The 21,496-nt window shown below is 36.9% G+C and overlaps 1 protein-coding gene across 3 annotated transcripts in view; it reads right to left on the bottom strand.

Annotated features, from left to right (window-relative positions):
- The window catches only part of DROSHA (drosha ribonuclease III), an 83,900-nt gene that overhangs the window by 33,932 nt on the left and 28,472 nt on the right, over window positions 1-21,496 (bottom strand). For 2 of the 3 annotated variants that reach the window (XM_086609008.1, XM_086609010.1), the window contains exons 8-16: window positions 21,244-21,330; window positions 21,053-21,139; window positions 17,896-17,967; window positions 16,228-16,309; window positions 14,866-14,940; window positions 11,375-11,544; window positions 6,745-6,869; window positions 3,466-3,565; window positions 361-468 (exon numbers count right to left, since the gene is read on the bottom strand). In XM_086609008.1, coding sequence (XP_086465134.1) covers window positions 361-468; window positions 3,466-3,565; window positions 6,745-6,869; window positions 11,375-11,544; window positions 14,866-14,940; window positions 16,228-16,309; window positions 17,896-17,967; window positions 21,053-21,139; window positions 21,244-21,330 — 906 coding nt within the window. The remainder of the gene's footprint in view (window positions 1-360; window positions 469-3,465; window positions 3,566-6,744; window positions 6,870-11,374; window positions 11,545-14,865; window positions 14,941-16,227; window positions 16,310-17,895; window positions 17,968-21,052; window positions 21,140-21,243; window positions 21,331-21,496) is intronic. The other variant, XM_086609009.1, reaches the window with a different exon arrangement.

Here is a 21,496-nt window from a genome sequence, read left to right as displayed (position 1 = left end):
GCTTCACCGTAAAATTGTTTTTAAAAAAATATCTAAAACCAACTCAATAGATGGATGAAGAAGCCTTTGGAGTTCCACACTAGACTGAACATTTGGATAACCTGCAGCCTCAAGCCTACCCCCTCTCCCTTGTGCTAATCAACCAGTAGGAAGAAAAATGAAACTTTAAAATATCTTTTTGTGTGTGTGGAAGGCGCGGACAGGACACTAAAATACTTCCCTAAATCAACAGATGTTACTGAGGCAAAAGTATTAATTTCTGTTTGGTTCTTCAGCCTAGAATCACAGCAAAGCCTTGCAAGAGGTAAATGGCAACTATCAAGAAAGAAAATACATCAGACATCTCTGCACTTCAATCACCTGGCAGACATCAGAGCGTATCCCTGTTTTCCAGAATCCCTGGCTACTCAACTCGACGGTCACTTCACGTCTCATTGTGTTCTTCTGACGAATTTTCTGCAGTGCTTCCTAGACAAGGAGAGAGCAGAGCTCCTGTGAAGAACTTTCTACAACAAAGCAGTACCAATGCACCCATAAGTGCATTCACAATACCCGTTTAAGGTTTGCTTTTGGTAAGCAGTTTCTAAGACTAGTCCAAATCTTGTAATTGCCAGCTGCAGACTGTGGTGGATTACAGTGTAGAAAGAGGATTTTGGCAGAACAAGAAGAGAGGTGACTACATTTTTTACCGCAAATGACAGAGCAAACCAGTCCAACTCATGCATCCAAAATTATACATAAGTAAGCAACTTACAGTCCTTATAATGAAAGCACTTTCTTTACCCTCGTGTGCAAAACAATCTCTCCATACAAGTCCATCACCATGAGTACTCCTGGTTTGAAGCATTCAGTAGGAGTATAATAGACTAAGTAAAAGAAAGGCTTTGCTTTGTGATCTCGGCTACCTCATAACAGCTCCTGTTCAACACTGTCAGTACTCCCAGTCTGACAAAGGAGTCAGCATTCGCTAGTCCCGGAGCCTATTATGATGAAATCTACCAATATTATTTCAATCAAAAAATTTTCAAAAAAAAAGTATCTGTTTTGCCTTGACCACTGGCTGTTTAGTGTTGTGCAAACAGTTTATTTATCTCTAAAAGCTATTGAAAGGGACAGAATCATTAAAAGATTCTGAAAGAATCACTAAAAGAAAATATTTTCTGTAAAAATGGAATGAATAAAAACCAGCTAAAATAAATCATCCCTGGATCAGGACCTCCTGGTTCCAATACTACAAGGCCCTCAGGGTATGCAAGCTCCCCACACAGCATGCACTAATGGTAAAGACTCCTTCAGTCCTCTTCCTTCTTTAGAACATGAAACTTTTCAAAGCTGCAACTCATTCTCCCTTTCCTTCTCCTTTTCACTGCAGGGCACTTGTTCAAAGCCACCTCTTCCCAGCTTCCAGTCTGAAGCATGTGAGCATCTCTGGGCAGGAACAGGCTCTGTCTTCCATCCTGCAGAGACTCACAGAATGGTTCCAAGAGGCACATCTATCCAGATGCGGATTCGTCAAACCTCAAGACACCTCAATACTGAGGCATCTAGGGTAGGTGGCTAGTTAGTTCTGCTCCTTTTATATTCAATGAAGGGGGATAAACGGCTTCAAAAAATGCATTTCTCTCTCCACTGACTTGAAAGTGAGCCTTCGGGTCCCAATTTATGCACCTGCTGTAAACACTCAAAGCTAGGTTAGAGGAATAAAGCCCTCAGGCACGACCTTGTCACAAATAAGAACATCATACAATCTCGTATTAGCGAATGACTGATGGCAGTGATGCTTAGAGCACTGTACCCCTTGTGCGTTGTCTAAAATTTGCATTTTGGGGCTGTGTCATTGGGTGTTTTCTGAGATGGGTCCTGCAGTGTTTGCTAGACCTAGCTGTACTTTCAGGCTGACTGGCTCAGGAGCACTCCAGTGTTACTCATAATATATGACTCAATATTTAAAAGCCCATGTACCAGTCAGGTGCAGCTCTACAGCTCTAAGTTACTGATACATCCATTGGCAAAATGCATAGGTTATCCTCACATGAAGCTTCTGCTTCGCTCCTGTATGCCTCTCAGATGGCAGACAACGACTTGATAAACCCATTATCCTAGATAACACAGTCTAGGAACAAAAATCAGCACACCACACAGTAGGTGATAAATACCGAAGGAGCATTTTATCTTTTGAAGCAAAACATAATCACCCCCTTACATCAAATCCGCTACAATTTTACAAATAAGTTATCCATCAGCCCCTAATGAAAACATGCCTATAAAACAATGGTCTTCCCCTCTACTCTCTCTGAGTGTAGAATGCTTTAGCAAACAAAATCATCTCCTATAGGGACAACATTTTTTTTTTCCTTACAACTGTGGCAGAGTTAAGTCACAACATTGTGGTTTTCACCCATTTACAAGTAAGGAACCTGAAGGCTTATTTATTATCAGCATAAATAAAATGTTAAATAAGACTCTTGCTAATGCAACAGCATACTATGCTTTGCAGTAACAATAAAAATCAGGCGCAATGTCAAATGTATCAAACATTTACTGCAACCAAAGCTACACAACTAGGAAACTGAGGAAGACTCAGGAGTTGGACACAATGATCCTCATGGGTCCCTTCCAACTCAGGATAGTCTATGACTCTACAAATCATCAGGGTTTCTAATCGATAAATAAAAATATGACACCACTTAATTAAATTCCATCTGCTACAAAAGAAGTTAATTTCTCCTCTATGTATTCTTTACGAAAGTTGTCCAATTAAGAGTGCCTGGCAGACATGCACCAGTCAAATTCAAAGCTTCAGTCCAAGATCTTAAACAGATAGATACCTGAGAGCAAGCTGCTTTAGTCTATATTTAGGTGACTTTATTTTTCTCATTTTAATTCCCAATTGGTTGAGCATCTGCACTTAGGAAATGCTTATTGCTCATCACTTTAGGGGGAAAAAAAAGAAGAAAAAAGACAAAAACACAACAAATACCTCATTTGTCATTAAAGATTACTGAAAATAACAACAACCAGATGATTTTGACTCAAAGATCTTAAGGAACATCACTAAGACTGCCTAATAAATTACAGTTTAAAACCATGCACAAGTGTGGCAGTTTTTATCTCTGAAGAGAAATGTTTAAAATTATGAGCCAGTTAAAAGTGCACTCTGAAATAAAAAGTCCTTCTCTATGCTAATTCTTGAAACCATTAATGGCAATGGCTATAAAGAAGTTACGGTTCTATAACGATCATTTCTATAATTCGGTAAAAAAACTTGCAAGAGTTTGACAGTTGAAAAAAGGAAAAAATCCATTTACTAACAAGTAAAGATAAAAAATAAAATCAGTGTTAACGGCCTAAAAAGAAAATTTTTTTGAAGGATTTCTATTGTTTCCATCAACAGGGCAGTCATATGGCTTTATTCCATCCTGAATTACCATGCTCAATTATCAGTTATAAGGAGGCTCAACATACCTCTCTTTGTGATAATTTCTGTTTATCAGCCTGTTTGACTTTGGGACTATTAGCCAGCAGGTGACGCAGCTTCACGTAACTCTTCCACAGCTTTTGGTATCTGAAGGAAAAAAACAGAAAACAAGTATTTCAGTTGATACAATAAAATTTTCTCATCATTTGTCCTTAGGAACACACCAGCTGCTAATAATGCACCCATATACACACAGATTGTCTACAAGCATCTTTTTTCTCCAGAAAAAAATCTTAAAGTGTTTTCCAAGAGACGTGACAGTGTCTCTTCAGTTGTTCCAGCGGGATGGACACAACAACAGAGAGGAGGCATTAGTGTGCAGCGTGAGGTGAACAGCAAAGCTCAGGGCAGAATCCAGGTCTCCCAGATACCCACCCGTCCTCTCCAAAGGGCCACCTTGCATGCTGGAAAGATTTGCCCACAGCATGACGCCTCAATTCAGGCAGGTGAAAACTCCTTCTTCTCTACAGGCTTTACTTATCACTCACTGAAAAGCAGCAGTAACCTCTCCCAAGAAGTGTCTGTCCTTACACTGGTGGAAACATTTCAGTGAAGTGCATGAGAAAGAGCTCTACAAGTCATGTGCAACATGAAGTCATTCTGCGAACAGTGAAATAAAAGTTTCATTCCTTATGGGATTGTGCTGAATGGACAAGGCAAGTCAAGTGTTCTCTGTGGTTAGCATATACTTATGGCTTCTGTTTTTCTCCAAACATCTAGCCTTATCATATTTTTGGGATGTCTAATGACACACGCACTTCACAGAACGTTTTCTTTGGTGGGACCCTCTCCTTGATCTAGCACAGAACTTGTAAGAACTTACTCCATTTACAGACAACATCCCACCATTACATTCAGTTGCAATTGACCAACAGGCTCGAAAGTTACTATGGGAGAAGCGATAAAGAGAATCATCACATGGACCTCATGTCCTTAGGAAACAATGCTATCTTCAAAATAGTACCACCTCTGTAGAGTTTTTTCAAGAGAACCCATAAAACCAGACTTTTAATAGGAAGCAAGGAATTAGAAGACAGAGGGAAGAAGTTTACTCAAGTAATTCATTTTCTTTTATGTTTACACTATAAAAGAAGATCCTCCTTGGCATCAACTTAGAACAGTGGTTTTAGTCGGAAGTTAGCACATAAGTGGCAAAGCAGTAAATGAAGGAGTAGCTCTTTCACTGTTTCATAATCTTCCCAGCATCCTACATTCATAGGCATACAAACAGATCTTTTCTTATTGGTGTTTCTTCCATAGCTATTTCTCTTCAGCATTCTTGAATGTATACTCTCTGCCTCCAGAGATGCTGATATTTTTTGAGTCTATAAACACATCTGAAATGGTCAATCCATACATTTTTCTTATGCTTTGTTCTCCGCATTTCTGCAATCTGCAGAATAGCACATCTATTTCTGACAAATTCCCATCCAAAGAAGAAAAATGGGTTAATGAACAAATCAACCAACCAGAAAACAAACAAATGCCATGAGAAGGTTTCAACCCCAATCCTGAAACTATGATCTACAATATACATTTTACTACTAGCATTAATAAGGGTGGAACAAGCTCTGTGATTGCAGTTAAGTTTGAGAAATAAGAAATAGATTAAATCCACAAAAATTCTGTATTAGAACCTCATAAAGAAAAGAATCACCAAAGGAAAATCTTTTCTGGGAATTATGTATTTCACACATACACTGGAGTTAAGCCTGAGATTTATCATGGCATCACAGAGGTCTTTCACAAAAACTGCTTTGTTACTTTGATAAAAAGAAGCACGCCTACATTCTGTAAGCAGCTCGGGGCGGGGCGGGGAAGCCATGGAAATTTTAAAGAAAGTTGAAATAAAAAAGCATGTGAAGAATAATTTTTGTATCTTTATACTGTTTTCAATGCATAGTGCTAGAACCTTACAAATGTTAAGAAATTCAGCATCAATATAGAGGTGGTTCTATTCTTTAGTATAATTATTTACTTTTTATGGATAAGAAAACTAAAAGAGCAGGAGGATTAAAAGTCATGCTCAAAGCCAAAAGAAAATATAGTATTATCTGAATAAGCACTCACTCTTCCCACTTCCTACCATATTAAATCTAAAATTCTCAGCAAGGAGTTGTAGAAGAATATGTCTGTCATACACACACACGATTGATTTGGCTTCAAAATTACAGGTGAAGTTCAATGTCCTTAAGAGACTCTGGAGGAAAATGTATGAGGAAAAAGACAACTTTAACTATATATGCACAAGAGATGGGCTCTATACTGTTTGTCATTATTCAGAAAATAGATTTCCAAATCATTGGAAGAGTTAGTTCCCTGAAATTGTCAGAAATTAAGAAAAGAATTGCGTATAAAATCCAGCAATCACTTTTATGCCACTACACAAATCCACACTGAAACAGTATTTCTTGCTCTGTCTGAAGTTCTGATTCCCTCTCCATTCCTTCACTATACCCCTCGCAATCTCTATAAGGATATAGAAGGTACAGAGAAAAGCAGCATGGACGCAAAAGCTTCCAAGCTAGGAAACAGTATGTAGACTTGATCCTTCAAAGCATACAGAGAGACAACTAAGTAGGATACGGTAGGGTGCAAGAGACATAAATGTCATGAAGAAAGCAAACAGAAAACAGATATATTTTTCACTATTAGATGTAAGATCTGAAGAGCATCTAATTAAACGATCAAGTAGCAGCTCTGAAACAAAAGTCAATCCTCTTTCATATGATGCACAATAGTACTGAGGAAGTGATGAACTGGAATATTCTCTCTGTCAGTAGCATTAAAAGATTCAAACAGTGATTTGAGAAACGTAGAGAAGGAAGGTCCAGTCAGGGCTGTTAAAATTGGTCTAAACACATCTTCTATCTCAGAAGTCCATATGCTGCAGACCTTTGGAAGCCTGGGTAAGTATTCCTCCCCCTATGTCTTCCTGTTACGCTGTTCTCTCTCTAAAAACCTGCAACTCAAATTTCTCAGAGAAATAACATGGAGCTTGAGGTAGCCTTTGGTCTGACATAGAAGAGCTGTTCTCAGGTTGAGAAATTTCATGTGCACATGTATGCACGTTTACTTCCACAGATGCTGAATTACGTTGAAAAAAGAAGTTATACCTTATATTGTCTAATTTACAAGAGCTAGTGTCCAATACCATAAGCACTGAGCTTTATATCAGACTCTAACACATAAACAAGCTCTATTTAAGCCACAAATTACAACAGTAATGAGCTTCTGAATGAAAGATGGAAGGAAAAGCATCTTACTGAGGATCTCCAGCATAACTGAGTTGAGCAGGTCGTATCCCGAAGTGAACAATAATGGGGAAAGTAATTACATCAGGATTGAACTGTTCGCGGTCCAGTTGATCAATACGAACTGAGCTGGGCTTCTAGGAGAAAAAACAAAATATACCTAATGGACAACAGCTCCATGAAAAATTTATTGCCTGTAGCCCACACTATCCAGGAACCACAAAGCAGCAATATCTCAAGCTTATTAAACCACACATAAAATTAATCACTAATATTATAATAAACATTTGGCAATGACAATGACTGAAAAAAAGTTAATTGACTTAGCTTGTCCAGTGAAAAAAGGAAGTATTTTTCTTTTCATTTTATAAGTCAGGAAATTTACAGTTTGATTATTTCCAAGAACTAAAAGTAACCTTCTTTCAGTGAACTTCACACCAGAAATAAAATCAGGATTAGCATTCTGGCATCCAAGCTCCCACATGACCGAGTAGATCGCTAAGATCAGTTTACCTCTGTAACATTAGTTTTGTTCCCGATTTCCCAATGCAAGTGAAGCCATTATCAGATCCATTCAATTACACCAACTAAACAGCATTAAAAAAAAAATTTTTGTCATGCTATTCTTAGAAAAGACTCCTAACCTGCAAGGTACAATGAGGAATACAGTCTTTTATAATGAAGAGACTTTTGTCCATTTTACACTTCAAAACAAAAGTTCTTTTTATAGTCAAAAAGCACAGTGTAGAAGGAGGCAACTTTCATTTCACCTCTAAAAACGCAGAAAATGAGTAATTGCACATCACCGTAGAAGACATGCTGCTTACAGAGCTCTCGATTACTTATCTAACATATTTAAAAACTCAGTTGAAGGTGCAGAGTTTGTCTCCAAGTAAACATTTTCTCCATTACCTGGTAAGCTGCTTTGTTATGTGCCTGCTCACTCCCCCCACTTTGCAATCAGCTGGATGAGGCCAACACTTTCTGCTTGTCTAAGTTTCAGAAAAAGGGCATTACTTCTAGTTACCTGAATCTCAAAACTTCTGATTTAGCCCTGTGAATTACTCAAAGATGAGTTTCAGACTTGCAGAAACAGGTCCCACCATTCTCTTCACAAAACAATAAAAACTGTGTCAAGAACAAAGCTTTCACCCTTCAAAGCACCTTAGTAAAACTGTTCACAGGAATAATTTTCTGCTTGGATAAGCATTCTAGAAATAAAGGTAAGCCTCATCAGGTGGACACATTTCCAATATATTCTAGAAAAACAAAAACATACTTAAAATTTTGACATTCAGATAGAGAAACATTTTCCAAGGGAAAATACTTATCAGCTTCACTTTGGACATGATGACTGAATATAAAGTTACATCTCCCCAGCCAAAAAAAGAGAAAAATAAAATAATTTTAAGTTAGTTAGCTCATGTTGCCAGGTTTTTAAAAAAAAATAAAAATAAAAATTTTTCCTCACAGCACTTCTAATAAAAAAGAATTAGGACAACAAAATCTAATGAAAAATATGGGGAGGATTTGTAACAGGCAGAATGTTGTTCTCTAAATCGGAGCTTAAAGTCCTGAAATTTAAGTTCATCTGTTTTTGTGGTGTTTGCACAAAGCCAATTTGAAAAGTTTTTATCTTCACAAAAGTTTTTTGTTGGTTCTCCCCTCTCTTCACATTAAAACTGAGGAACTTGTCCCATCCTCATCCCCCCCTCAATAAAGCAGCCTTGCTATACAGCAACTCGTCTGAGAACCAAGGCAGCAAAATACGATTAACAGAATACGAAACAATAACTATACTCAACACATGAATTACAATCAACATATTTTTAACATTAAAGAGAATAATTTCCTATCCAAGTGTTTCACATTTTAGACACTTAAAGAGAAGCCATCGGATCCTCGAAAGTGTGAACGGGAGAAGAGCTTTCAGGACACCTATCACAGGGTCTGTGCGAAAGGGGTGGCCTAGGGACCACTCAAAACCAGACTCTTTCTCTCTATTGAGACGCCACCGCCTTTGAGTTTTGTCCCTCAGTTACACAGCCAACCACAACAGGGACAAAAGAACTCCTTTAAGACTTAACTGCTCTTTCACTGACGGTTCGGAGGGGTGTAGCTAGGCTATGCTTTTTTTCCTTCAGCACGGTGAACACTTGCTTCCTCTCTGCTGCTGTTTCTGAAGGTTAAATGAACAAGCGGCACCATACAGAAACATACAGCATAAATTGCACACCAGCAGGCAGGATGCAAGCAAATTAGATGTTATTCTTCCAGATTTTTATCCCCACAATCTTTCAAAAGTGCTGTGAGAGACCATCTAATAATCACAACCTTGCTTTTAACATCTTATCAAAAACAGAGGCCCATTATCTTTGTTTCCTACTCTAAACCTCAACCAAGGCTTTGCTGATATTAGAAGACATGAGATTTCATGCAGATGTAGTACCAAAGTATGTTAAAATACATATATATCTGTACTAACAAGAAAAGCAGCAATAGTTTAGAAAAAGTGAAGTATTAAAGAGGATTAAAATTTGTGAGCTTAAAATCTATTCCAATACAAAGTTTCACTGAACTAAGGAAACACCGTGAATAAATTAAATGGTTTTAATTAATGCTGAACTATTGTTGAAGTAAATGGGACTTACATATCTATCAATTTTTTTGCCTTTCTCCATCATGTATACATACAACTCACTTCTAAAAACATAAAATACATAATACAAAACCTAGATCTACTCAGAAGAGGAATTATTATTTCTGAAGTGATGTCATGGAGGAAAGCAGCAAAATAAAATTCAGTATTTTTATTTTGTTGTGTCAAGTGGATAAAATTGAAGAGCTGTCATTTTCTAAACCAGTTTCACATTATCTCTATAACAGAACTGCTTCATCTGCTAACATCGTAAAATGCATAGAAAATACTTTCATACTTAATAGAATATGCTGCAATGAACAGAAAAAATCCACAAACAAAAAAGAAAGTCATTGCAATCTTCTTGAGAGAAAAAACATGTTCTAATGATGGCATTATAACATGACAAGGCTTCAAAGTGCTGCAGATTTCTTTTATGCTTACATATTTTGATGTCCACACACACGTTTAAAAACGTTGTCTTGTAGAATGCAAAGTTAGTCAGTAAAATCACACAAAATCTCAAAATTAACGCTACTACTCACAAACTGCACTGCCTTGTGCATACAGACATTTACAGTTCAGTGACACATGGAAGGAGCATATATACATTCCTTCACGCTAAACAAAAAAGTAAGTTTGCAGCTAGCTGAAAAGAGCATATCTTCAGTAAAACCACTGAAGTTATGTCAGCATATACCACTCAGATGCTGATGACTTGCTTGTGTATCACAGAAACCACAGACAACGTTAAGTTAAACAGTTACGGCTGTCTAACAACTTCTATTATGAGATTCTGATTTAGCACTCAATTTTAACTAGCTAAGGAAGAATTTTCCATGTTGACAGTTCACATGTATTCTCTATTTTATGTTCCCACAGATGATCTTATTTTCCTTTTGGTCTACACAGTGTTAGCCAGAATGAAAATACTCAGAATGAAATCAAGGGAAAAATAAATTATCCTGCCCAAGTTATGATTAGCTTATAAGGCAGTTTATAAATGTAATGCTGCCATACTTAAAAACATGAACTTGAAAAATATATTTAGGAAGTTACCCTTATTTAGGAAGTTACCCTGGCTGCAGTTTGGGGACAAGTTTTTCAGTTAGCAAAATAAATTTCCCCTTAGGCATGATACCAAGTCACACTTTTTTTGGAGATGCTAAGAAGTTGAGGTATGAGCAAAGGAGGAAAAATCAAGTCTAAAATATCAGGTCCAAAACATGCCTCTACTACTGAGATACCACTTTGCGATACTGACCAAACCACACGAAAAGAATCCTGCAGCTTTTAATGGACATCATCTATTCTTGTGGCCCACATTTCCTAAGCGTGAAAGTCAGAAAAATGGCCTAAATTCACATAAACATGAGTTGAAAGGAGCTATGTTTGGATAACATATGCTTTAAAATACTAATTGTTCCAAAAATAATAAGGCCATAGGGGTTTCAAGCTTAGCACTGAAAATTAATGGATGCATTCATTAATGTACACAAAATTTCTCACTGTGAGTGAGAGCAACATGGAAACAATGTGGAAAAAAAAACATAGGCAGAAAACACCTTTTTCATATTCAGGGCAGAATCTGGATAGAGCACTTTAAATAGAACTCAGGAGTCAGAAGAGGAAGATGAAAGAAAAGAGCAAACAGTTACTAATTCTCTGGTCCTGTGTCAGGGAAAAGAAAATGAGAACATGCACATAAACACTGAGAAAATAAGACAGCAGAAGAGCAAACTACAGTTTCACATACAATAAAATATAGCTGTTCCTTTTAACGTGCACATTGAAACAGTGCTCATTTGGAAATCTGCCCTTCCATAGGGCAGCAGAGGGTGCAATTCTTCCCAGGGTAGGAACACGTCCATGAACTGTTCATATAGCAATCTGCAACTGTCACGGGCCATCTTTTCCCTTTCCAATTCAGCCTGTAGCAGACCCTCTGAAACAAGACATGCACGTGTCATTGGATTGTTCATAAATCAAAATTATTTGCTCTACCATGCCAGGGCTGGTAACAATCATCCCTTTGCATTCTTCTGCATATTTCTGCCATTCCAGTTCTTCCCACTGAAGCATGTTGGCAATCTCCTCTTCAGGCACCAGAGCTTTATTGCATCGTAACAAGTAGAGAAGAATCTGATGCATTGAAAGTACTTCTTTTCCTCCATCTTAAAAACATAAATAAATAAATGAAACACACTTCAGATATTCACTCCTACAGCATGAGCAAAAGAGAAAATATGCAGAACACAAAATATTTGGTTGAGCAAAATAAACCACAAAATGCTTAAGTAACTTGACAAATACGAAGGCAAATGTTTTATTTATGAATACTGTACATGCATAAACATTTTGCTAAACTGGAAGCAACAACAGTAACGGTAGCAAGAGTAACAGTTTCATCATACTGTAAACCTGAAGTTTCCAACTTGCCTGAAAAAACTTTAAAATGAGTAGGCAGAACAATCAGTTACATTGTCCAGTTATGTCCTCCTTTTATATTTCTTTTTACAATGGTAGTTAAAAAGCCTTTAGGCCTTTATGCAGCTTTTTTACAGAACACTGAAAATTTTACGGGATACTTCTGGATGAATGTAGTAAGTTATCCTTGCATTTTAAATTCATCTGTAGTGTTTACATGCTGTACCTGCAGTAAGGAAGACTAAAGAGCCTCATGCTGCCTTCTGTCACTAAACGAACCAAGTGCACAAGAAAGCTGCTAAATACTTCCGAGACCCTGGGAAACATGCACAGCAAAGGCTGCTTGTAACAAAGGAAGACAGTATAGCAAACATCTGACTGGCTCCAGGTAGCCAGTTACAGACGCGAAGATGCAAAGAGGAAAGACGAGCAAGAGATAGTCTGCTCATATAAATAAAAAAGCAGACATGTTACTACAGCGCTTTAATTTTGACACACATCTCTCCGACTCCCTCCTTCAACAACAGGGTGTTAATGTGTAGGTATGGAGGCATCTTCCAGTTTCATCCCTACAGAGCACAGACGTTGATTTCCCTTTCCCAGGGAGCAGGAGTAAGCTGGTCCTGCCACTAAGTACATTCTCTATCACTACACACACAAAAAAGGAATGGAGAAAACCCAGAAGTAAAGCCTTAGAGCAATACGGGGGATAATGCCATAGTATAAGGAACGTGATCTCAGGCGTACAGGAAAAGCCTTGCAGAACTGCTGCGTAACAGCAGCATTGCATAAAATGATGTCCTCTACAAGGCACACAAGGGAACAAGCGCTTCTCTTTCTTCAGCTGGGATTACAACACTATGGTACAGGAAAGATGAAAGAGAATGATATAACTTGGCCTCTTAGAACAATTAACCTCATTCAAACTCCAAGACGGAATCTTAAATGGGGAAAATATACCCCAAACCGGAAATATTTATAAATAGCTACAGGGGCACTTTTTTAAATGTGAAAAGTTTTCTGTCAAACTAAGAGGGACTCAGTTTACAAGACTTTTGTCTTTGTCAACAACTAGATTATGCTGTCATGCAAGACGTAGCCCATGTCCAACAATCACTACAAAAAAACAGTGCAGCCTTACTCACTGAAGACCATGTACAGGATGGGTACAGGTTGCTATAGATGGCTGTGCTAAACAGTAATTAAAGACTTGATCTTTCCTGTGTCAGAACATGCAGCACCCGGGATCTCAAATGTTTTTTACTAGTCTTTTACTCTCTTAATATATTTACCATGATAAAAATCTATCACAATGAATACAACGCAGCAACTACTCCACATACTTGGAGTATGTATACACCTTTGGCACTCAGTAAACCCAGTACAATTAGCTCAAAGCTCAGGGCTATCCAAGGCTGGTCTCTTAAGTAATCCACGTAGACAATCTGACATCCCAAACCTCCTGTTTTTAGACCATGCTAGAAAAATAAGAAAGAAAGAAAAGTAGAGGAGATGGGAAATCAGCAATTAATTTGTATCATTAAAGACACAGTTGATGGATGTGTGGAGATCAATTACACCAATATATCTTCTTTGAATAGATATATAACATTCTGCAAACATACCTTAAGGAAATAGATTCCCACTCTCTGGAAATTAAAAATCTCCAAGGACATCTCAGAAAATAATCAATATAAAATGCAAACTTGATTAAAAAAAATCTGTCATAAAAATGCTAAAAGGCAAGTATATACGCAGAAATATCAGGAAAAAGATATTCTTAAAAAGAGATAGAAGGTTGGGAACTTTAAAAAGGAAGCACACAGGAATACATGCTATAGAGACTTATCTCTCCCTATCAGTAAACAACCCAACAGCGCAGAAAGTGCTGACTTCTAAACTAAAATAAATCAGAATATGAAAACCCCAAACTGACAGGAAAACACCCTCAAGCTACACAAACCAGGCAGGTCAAACTTGCTCTCATTTTGTGACGAGGTCAAGCTAATCAGCCACATGTGGCTTGATGGCTTATTTTGTAAATTGCTTCAGCAGAACCAAATCAATGTTTGCTAGCAAGCCTCAGAGCTCTGCTTCTGATTGAACAGTGTTGTGTATCCAGGAAGGAACGACAATTAGAAATATAGTCATCTAGCCATCAGTACCCTCCACAGTAACGAGCCAAACCTCATTTAGTTACAGCTATAATTAATATCCCAATGAAGTTTCAAAGCCCAGAGCAGAGAGCACCTCCAGGCCACAGCCCTCTTGATGAAGATTGTTCCATGTCTCATCTGCGCCCTCAGTCCAGCAGCTGAAATGCATCCTCCTGTCCACACAACCCTTTGGAGCAATCACTGGCAGGATCTCAGCAGGACACATTTTCAACAGAGCCATGACGTTTATATCAACTGAAAGTCTGTCCTAGTATCTTAGGACATGTTAAATGCCTGCATAAGCTGTTCACTCAAAATGAACATAACACTCCACACTGAAGCTCGTCCTTTGCCAGCAGGCTACGGTTGAATTGCACTGGAATGGTGTTTTTTTGTCTTTCACTGTTTGCTGCAAGGTCTAAGCTTGCATTAAGATAAAGAAAGAAACAATCAGAACATGTACTCGGAGTGCCAATCATGCTGACTCTCACAACTGCACATCAAGAATATAATCACACAGTATACTGAAGAGCAGAGGGGACATTAAATTCAGTTTAACATGTGAGATTAGGTAATAGCACTCCTCAAATGCCGCCACAGCTCCATCGCAGGACAGGACAAGGATGACCCAGCACTGCCTAAAATCACAACAGCAGAGACAAAAGCTGGGAGCGAGGCTTGGCCTGCCTGTCCGAATCCCAGTTCAGAGTAAACCATCCACACTGTCAGAAAGCACTAAAGACTTCAGATGGAAGCACCAAATCTCTACACCAACTGAACCATTTGACTTGCAATATGTTTGTGGTTTGTGTGGGGTTTTTTTTTTGCGGGGTTGGTTTTTTGCAGGTTTGTTGTTTTTTTGGGGGGGTTTTTAGATCTAATTTCCATAAGGCTACACAATACAAACATTACCTGGAAGAAATCTCACGAATCGCGGCATGAAGTGAAATCTGGGGCAGCAAACAGAATCATTTTCAAGTGAAGGACCTTAAATATGAAAAAAATACGGAAAATTTATGAACAGCAATGTATTTGCAAAAGAAGAAAAGAAAAGGCAACTCTGTCACAGATGAAATCAATGAAAGGTGGTTAAATTTGATAGGTCTTAAGTTTCAATCAGAAAAGTAAAAAAATGAACAGTAGAGAGGAACAGAGTTAACTTCTAGTGAAAGCTTTCATACGGACAATTTCAAAGAAAGTTACAGGAATTTAAAAATAGAAAGAATCTAAAAAATCCAGTAATTTTATTTAAAACAGTGATATAGGAAAAAAATAATTATTTTATATCATTAATTCACTTTAGTCTTACAAATACAAGTGCTAGTTTATTAGTCACTCCCAATTAGTGGGGTGTTTTTTGGTTACAATAACAAAGACAACAAGGAAATTTCCATGATGCTATTTCATGGGTTTTTTGTTTCCTATTTCATCATGAAAATAAAAACAAAACCAGTAATTACCTGGTGTTAAAAAAGAAAGAACAATCAGAACCAGTGATATGAAAGACAACATTGATATAAGAACACAATTAACATCAAATCAAAGAAGGCTAAACAAAATGCATAAAACCTGTATGCTCCTCTGTTTAACTGCAGTAAGTGCAGAGTCCATTGGCATACACAAAGTCAAGACATAAAAACACACCTACAGATTCTGAAATTAAATTCCTTTGGTATTCTTGGTTTTCTTTTAGATCAAGGGAAGGATCATCCCTGAAATTCTCCTTTGTTGCAGTCTTCATAGAAACATGTATTTTCACCTTGTCAAGTCAAAAACATTCAGCTATAATGATACGTTATCCCTCTACGGCTGCCTGTATGACACTGCTTTGTAAGTTGACTGTAGAGAAATACCGTATGAGTAACTTGTTTGTTAGCTTGCAAAAGCAGAGAGAATAGTTTAGCTGACATCTTGGCTTTCAAAATACCATGCACACGATACTGTGCAATATTAAACACACGATAATATTTACTGTTTGATTAAAAAAACAGTTTTGGATTAAGGTAGAAATTAAGTTTATCTGCAAGAATACAGTGCCAAGTTTGTGCATTTTAATTGCTACAGCCCACTCTAATGAACTTTAATATATTTCATCTTGGAGAACAAAGTGGAAGTTTGTGCCTCTCATATAAACCAGCATTTGACTTTGTTCTTTTGAGGGCCCTCCTCACTTTTTTCTTTTTAAACAAAAGAACATAACAATATAGAGTCCTATTTACAAAAGCTGCAATTAATTGGGGGTTTGTATGATTTTTTTCCTTAAATAGAAGTTACCTTTAAGATTCCAGTCATAGAGCTCCAAAATATCTTTGAATAGATATGAAGAGAACAGCTCAAGACCTCTCACACAAAAATTCTGGGGAAAGAAAAAATAGACCAGAATTATAATTACAAAATACTGTAACACAAATAGTGCCACTCAAATATATTTAAATAAAACAACAAAAATCTCAGTGTCTTCATATTTGTCAACCACTAGACACCTGTCTTTGGAAACAGTATTGATATATCTGTAATCATCTACTGTAACGTAAGACAGTGATCTCTTCAGAAAGCGTTGTTCAGAAAGCACTGCCACAAAGACTCTGTAGTCAATGTCCAAATCAACACGACAGGCAGAAATTATGGATCTGCAATAATTCATCACGTACTAAAATCCTTTTCACCTGAGTAAGCTAAGCATATGACATATTTCTGAGAAGCATCTTTTTCATAATTCACTTTTTCCTACATGTTCATAATGAAAGTTTATAAATCACCATCTGTGATCTCACGATCACTTCCATAGCAGTGTATCAGTACAACGCAAGTTGAGGACTTTGACCTCAAGAGCAAACAGGAAAGGAGAGGAGAAAAAAAAAAAGAAAAGAAAAAGAAAAGAAAAAAGAGATTCTTCTCATCAATTGGGGAAGTAACTTCTCTAAAGCAAAGAGCACTCATTCAGAAATGAATGAACTTAAAAAGCCTTCCTTAGTAAACAAAATCAGGCCAGGTTGATGAAAATTGTATGATACCAGCCATAAATTCCAAACCCAACAACAAAATGTCTTTAGCAAGGAGGCATTAGTAAAGACACTCTGCAAATACTGCTGTATCAATGGCTGTAGTACTAGAGTCCAAAAAAGGTCAAATTTCCTATTTTGCTTGGTGGCCATTTGTTGTTTTAGAACAAGATTTAGAGACAATACAGCAGATTCAGTATCTAAAAATGAATTGCTTTGATCATGTTAATCTTGCTGAGAAGGAATTTCTGGGCTCTTGCATATATTTAGATGCTGTTGAGCAACAAAAAGATAACTAGAAAGAAAAATGTAAATATATGTGACTAAATTAAACACTGATCCTATCTTTGTAGTTAATATGCAGGGGTGTTTCTGTACCTACACATGCTGTTCCACTGCAGCAATTTACTTCACAAACTGGCTTCACCAGGGATTAATTTGCAATAAAAAAAAAAAGAGATTATGAACTGAATGTGCTTTGTTTGTATCCACTGGAAATTTGTTTTGGCAACAGCTTATATTAAGTACTGATAAGCAATCTTCAGAGCTTCAAATTCATGATTAAGTTTCAGCTCTGTCATTAACTTATGTGGTCCTGGCAAATCAGCACCTCCATATGCCTTATTTTTGTCATCTGTAAAAGAAGGATAATGCCTAACTCAGCTTACAGATAAGAGTACCTGACATACCTTGTATATAATTTAAAATTAAAAGAAGCTATGGATATAAGCGCTTCTTACTATTCCATTTTAATGTACGATAGCCTAGGTAGATGGATTTATGCTAGTACCTGTAAGTGGAAGTTTCTTTTCAGCCATTCGTTCAGAACACAGCCTGTCTCTTAGAGACCTCACAAGATGGGATTCTGAAGCGTTTAATCCATTAAGCATGTCAACAATTGATAACCCACTCTGACTTTTTGACTAATTATCCTTCTTACCTCAGGCATCATCTCCTCAATGAAATGAATTGTATAGTCAATGTTAAATCTGATTACTTTACATAGAGGAATCTGGAAGGAAAATAGAAATTCAGCATGAAAAAATATCCAGCATCAAACATATAGTTAATACAATTTTGTATGCAAAGGTATTACTGTCTGCTGAAAAGGGGACTTATGAAAACAGCTGCTCTGGGGGATCATGCAAAGGCAGGAACACAAGCATGTGCACGAGAAGTAACAGTTCTAACATCCACTCTCTAATAACACAGGGCTGACAGAAGAGACGACAAAGGAAGATCAAACAATGCCATCTACTGGAGATGAAATTTTGTTTAGAAGAAAAAGCAAAGCTCAGTAAACCCGTATCTTCTCTGACTTCTGTATTTGGAAGCGAATTTACTGTTGGTGACACAGCATGGCAGATTGATACAGAGATCTGAAGGCACAGTGTTTTTTTGCACGCTGCCAATTCTGTTAGCTATACTGTCATAAAACATGGCTTTAAGTCATGGCAACACAATGTGAGAACTTCAGGATAAATTTATAGGTTTATACTAATTTCATCAAATACACATTGACAGCGGTTCACTCAACTAACTAGTAAGACAAACATCTAATTCCTGGTTTTCACCTTTGAAAAAAGGTTCCTTTGTTTGCAAAGTCCATGGACTGCTGAAGGGGTGTGTTTGGGGTTTTTTTAAATGGGATTCTTTAAAACAAAAGAAAGCTAAATTTATACAAGACTACAGAAATGCTTAATTCTGCCTTACACTTCTACAGCTCTTAGCAAGTTCTACTATTCACTAGCCTGGCAAGCACAAAAGAATCTTAGAACAATTCAATGGTCTGAGGCAACCCAAGGTTATTTTGCATTGATAAGCACACAAATAAATATCTGAACCGTGCTGGGGTTGCACTGAAATCAACAGACTTAGCAGAAGTGCAATATTCTGCTTGCATCTTCTTTCAGCCCACTGTCAAACATTTGACTACTTTGTCTACAAAAATCTGTTGATATCTGTATGATAAACTAAGGAGCTACACCAAATAACCAAACAAAAATTGTATTTCCTACAATTTGAAACAATGTTAAATGTGAATACAAAAATAAAACCCTTAGAAATCAAATGTCCCATTTACAACCTGAGGAAAATCTCTCACATTTAAATCAGCAGGGCATTAAAAAAAAACCATACAGGGAGTGTTTGCTTACTTTCTAACATGTAAGTTCAACCAGAAGATATTCTGATTCAGAAACTCAGTAGCCAGGGGTATTTTTCTTTGTATTGAATAGAAAATGAATGCTTTAGAGAAGTGACCACCATCAAAATCTACATAAATTAGTTTCATGTACACAAGCAAATACATAGCAAAGGAACACACGATTGGTAATATAAAATGGTTTTGGCAGTTATATTAAGAAAATTATATACATAATTTGTATATAACTTAAATGTGTGTATATATATGTATATAACTTACATATATATGTATATATATAAGTATAGAACTTAACTTTTATGACTCTACTATTTTCCCTAACATCTGACCTGTTGAATTACTACTGAGTAACAGTAATGACAGTAATAAGACCTGTAACAGCATGCAAAGCTAAGACTTTAAATGAACAAAATTTCTGTAATTTGAAGATGTTGGTGTTTGGATCTCTGTTTTCGCTACCCTTTGCCACCTCCCTTTTATCAAATGTGTTCCAAAATGTCTCTCAAACAGCATTTTTTATGTTGTCAAAAATCATTTCAAGACAGTAAGAGACACCTTCCAAAGTGCTTTATACCTGTCAGCAACAGGAATTGACAATACGGTGTTGCTTTGTATTCAACTCTAAAAAAATAATCATTGGCTGCTGATCACTTTCCCTATTTGGAACGAGAGAAAACACAGGCACTTTGCAGTAAGAGTAAGTTCAATGTCTTCACTGACTATTCGTGTCATACAAGAAGAGTTTTCCTTGCTCTCTGTGTAGAATAAATTTCCATAACTCTCTGCCTTCCTGTCATGCAGTAGAAACAAAGATTATAAAGATAATATATATTCTCTATCCTTTTAACGAGAGTAAACCAAAACTGTTCCTTTTTGCTCGTTTGCAAAGTGAAAATGTAAAGCCTTAGGACAAATCTGTCTTGAACCCCAAGGCTGAGTTAATGTTACTGGGCAGGAGTGCTTCACACTGCCAAGCCAGAGGCTGAACTCCACTCTCTCACTGATTTCTTGTCAACAAGAGCCCTTTGCCCTGCTCACCAAAAGTAAAGTGTTGTCACATACATTATGGGAGTAAATTGTCAGGAAAAAAATGCTTTCTTCTCCATGCCTCTCAGTTCCAGTATTCTAACATCTTAGTCCTGTACTGATAACCATTCTTACACTGGGTTTTGGCATTGGTGGTGTAGCCAGTAACAGGTATAAAACCAAGGAAATAAACAAACACTACTGCATTTGAAAAAACAGTTTTTGAAATATCAAGATATCATAAAAATCTTAAAGTGTACAGAAATTAAGTCCTTGCATATTTTTCATTCAGATACAGCTAACTCAGCTTATATCAGAAAAGCAGAGCAGTCGGGTACCAAGCATGTCCTTTTCTTGTTATATTTGCTTTCAGAACAAAAAATTAATTGCTTTTAAATGCCTACAACTTTCAATAAAAATCAGAACTTGCTTAATTCCTGAAGAAGCTGAACAGATATTAGAAAATAGTGGATACACCTAGGTAAGTTTTTAGAACAGATAATCCCTTTTGAGTGGATTTGTCACTTGAACGGAAAACCTTTCATTGTTGCAGTTGCCCTTTCTTTAAACTTTCCAACTTAACAAACCTCCTCACCCAATTTAAATCCAATTAACAGTTTTAACAAATTATTCCATGGTTTATTTCACTTCCAAACTGTGAAACATGTAAAAATATTACTTTGATGCACATCACAGTCTCTCTCAGTAACGGTTCAAAGACAATGCTTACCACAATTAGTCAAGATAAAACCTGAGTCTCATTAGCACAAAGATCTTTCCTCCGTCCCCAGTGCTGGCAAGAAGTTTGTAACATACATATATTGTTGTTTTAGAGAAGTTCTACTTCAGGGCGGAAACAGTTTACCTTCTAAACAAATCTCATACATGTAGTAATGAACATACTTACGTTTGTTAGAGGGGCATGCGCAAACATTGAGAACCCTTCAAAGATATATTCATGGTCATCATACTCAATAACAGTAGGTCTGTCTGTCTAAAAAAAGCAAACAAACCCACAGAGTAAGCAAGAAGCAGTATTGCTCCCATCATAGAAAACAAAATTAGAGTCCTAGTTAGAATTATTTATAAAGTACTCACTAAGAAGTTTGTGGGAGGCGACACAGTAATTCGATAGTGATATAGTCTTCCAGCATTGTTGGTCATGGGGCGACATGGTTTAATGGGCTTAAAGAAAGAGATAAGTAGAACTATGTGTAAAGTCAAGGCAAATTTAGATTAAAAGAGAGAATAAAGCATTTCTAATAGCCATGAAATATGCACTAGGAAAAATTAAATAAAATCAGGTAGTCATAATTAAGCATTCTGGGAAGAGCGAAAGCGTGGTCTTATC

This window comes from Tauraco erythrolophus, chromosome 3 (genome assembly GCF_009769465.1).
Source record: "Tauraco erythrolophus isolate bTauEry1 chromosome 3, bTauEry1.pri, whole genome shotgun sequence".
Lineage (NCBI taxonomy): Eukaryota > Metazoa > Chordata > Aves > Musophagiformes > Musophagidae > Tauraco > Tauraco erythrolophus.
This window is presented reverse-complemented; position numbering and strand designations above follow the sequence as displayed.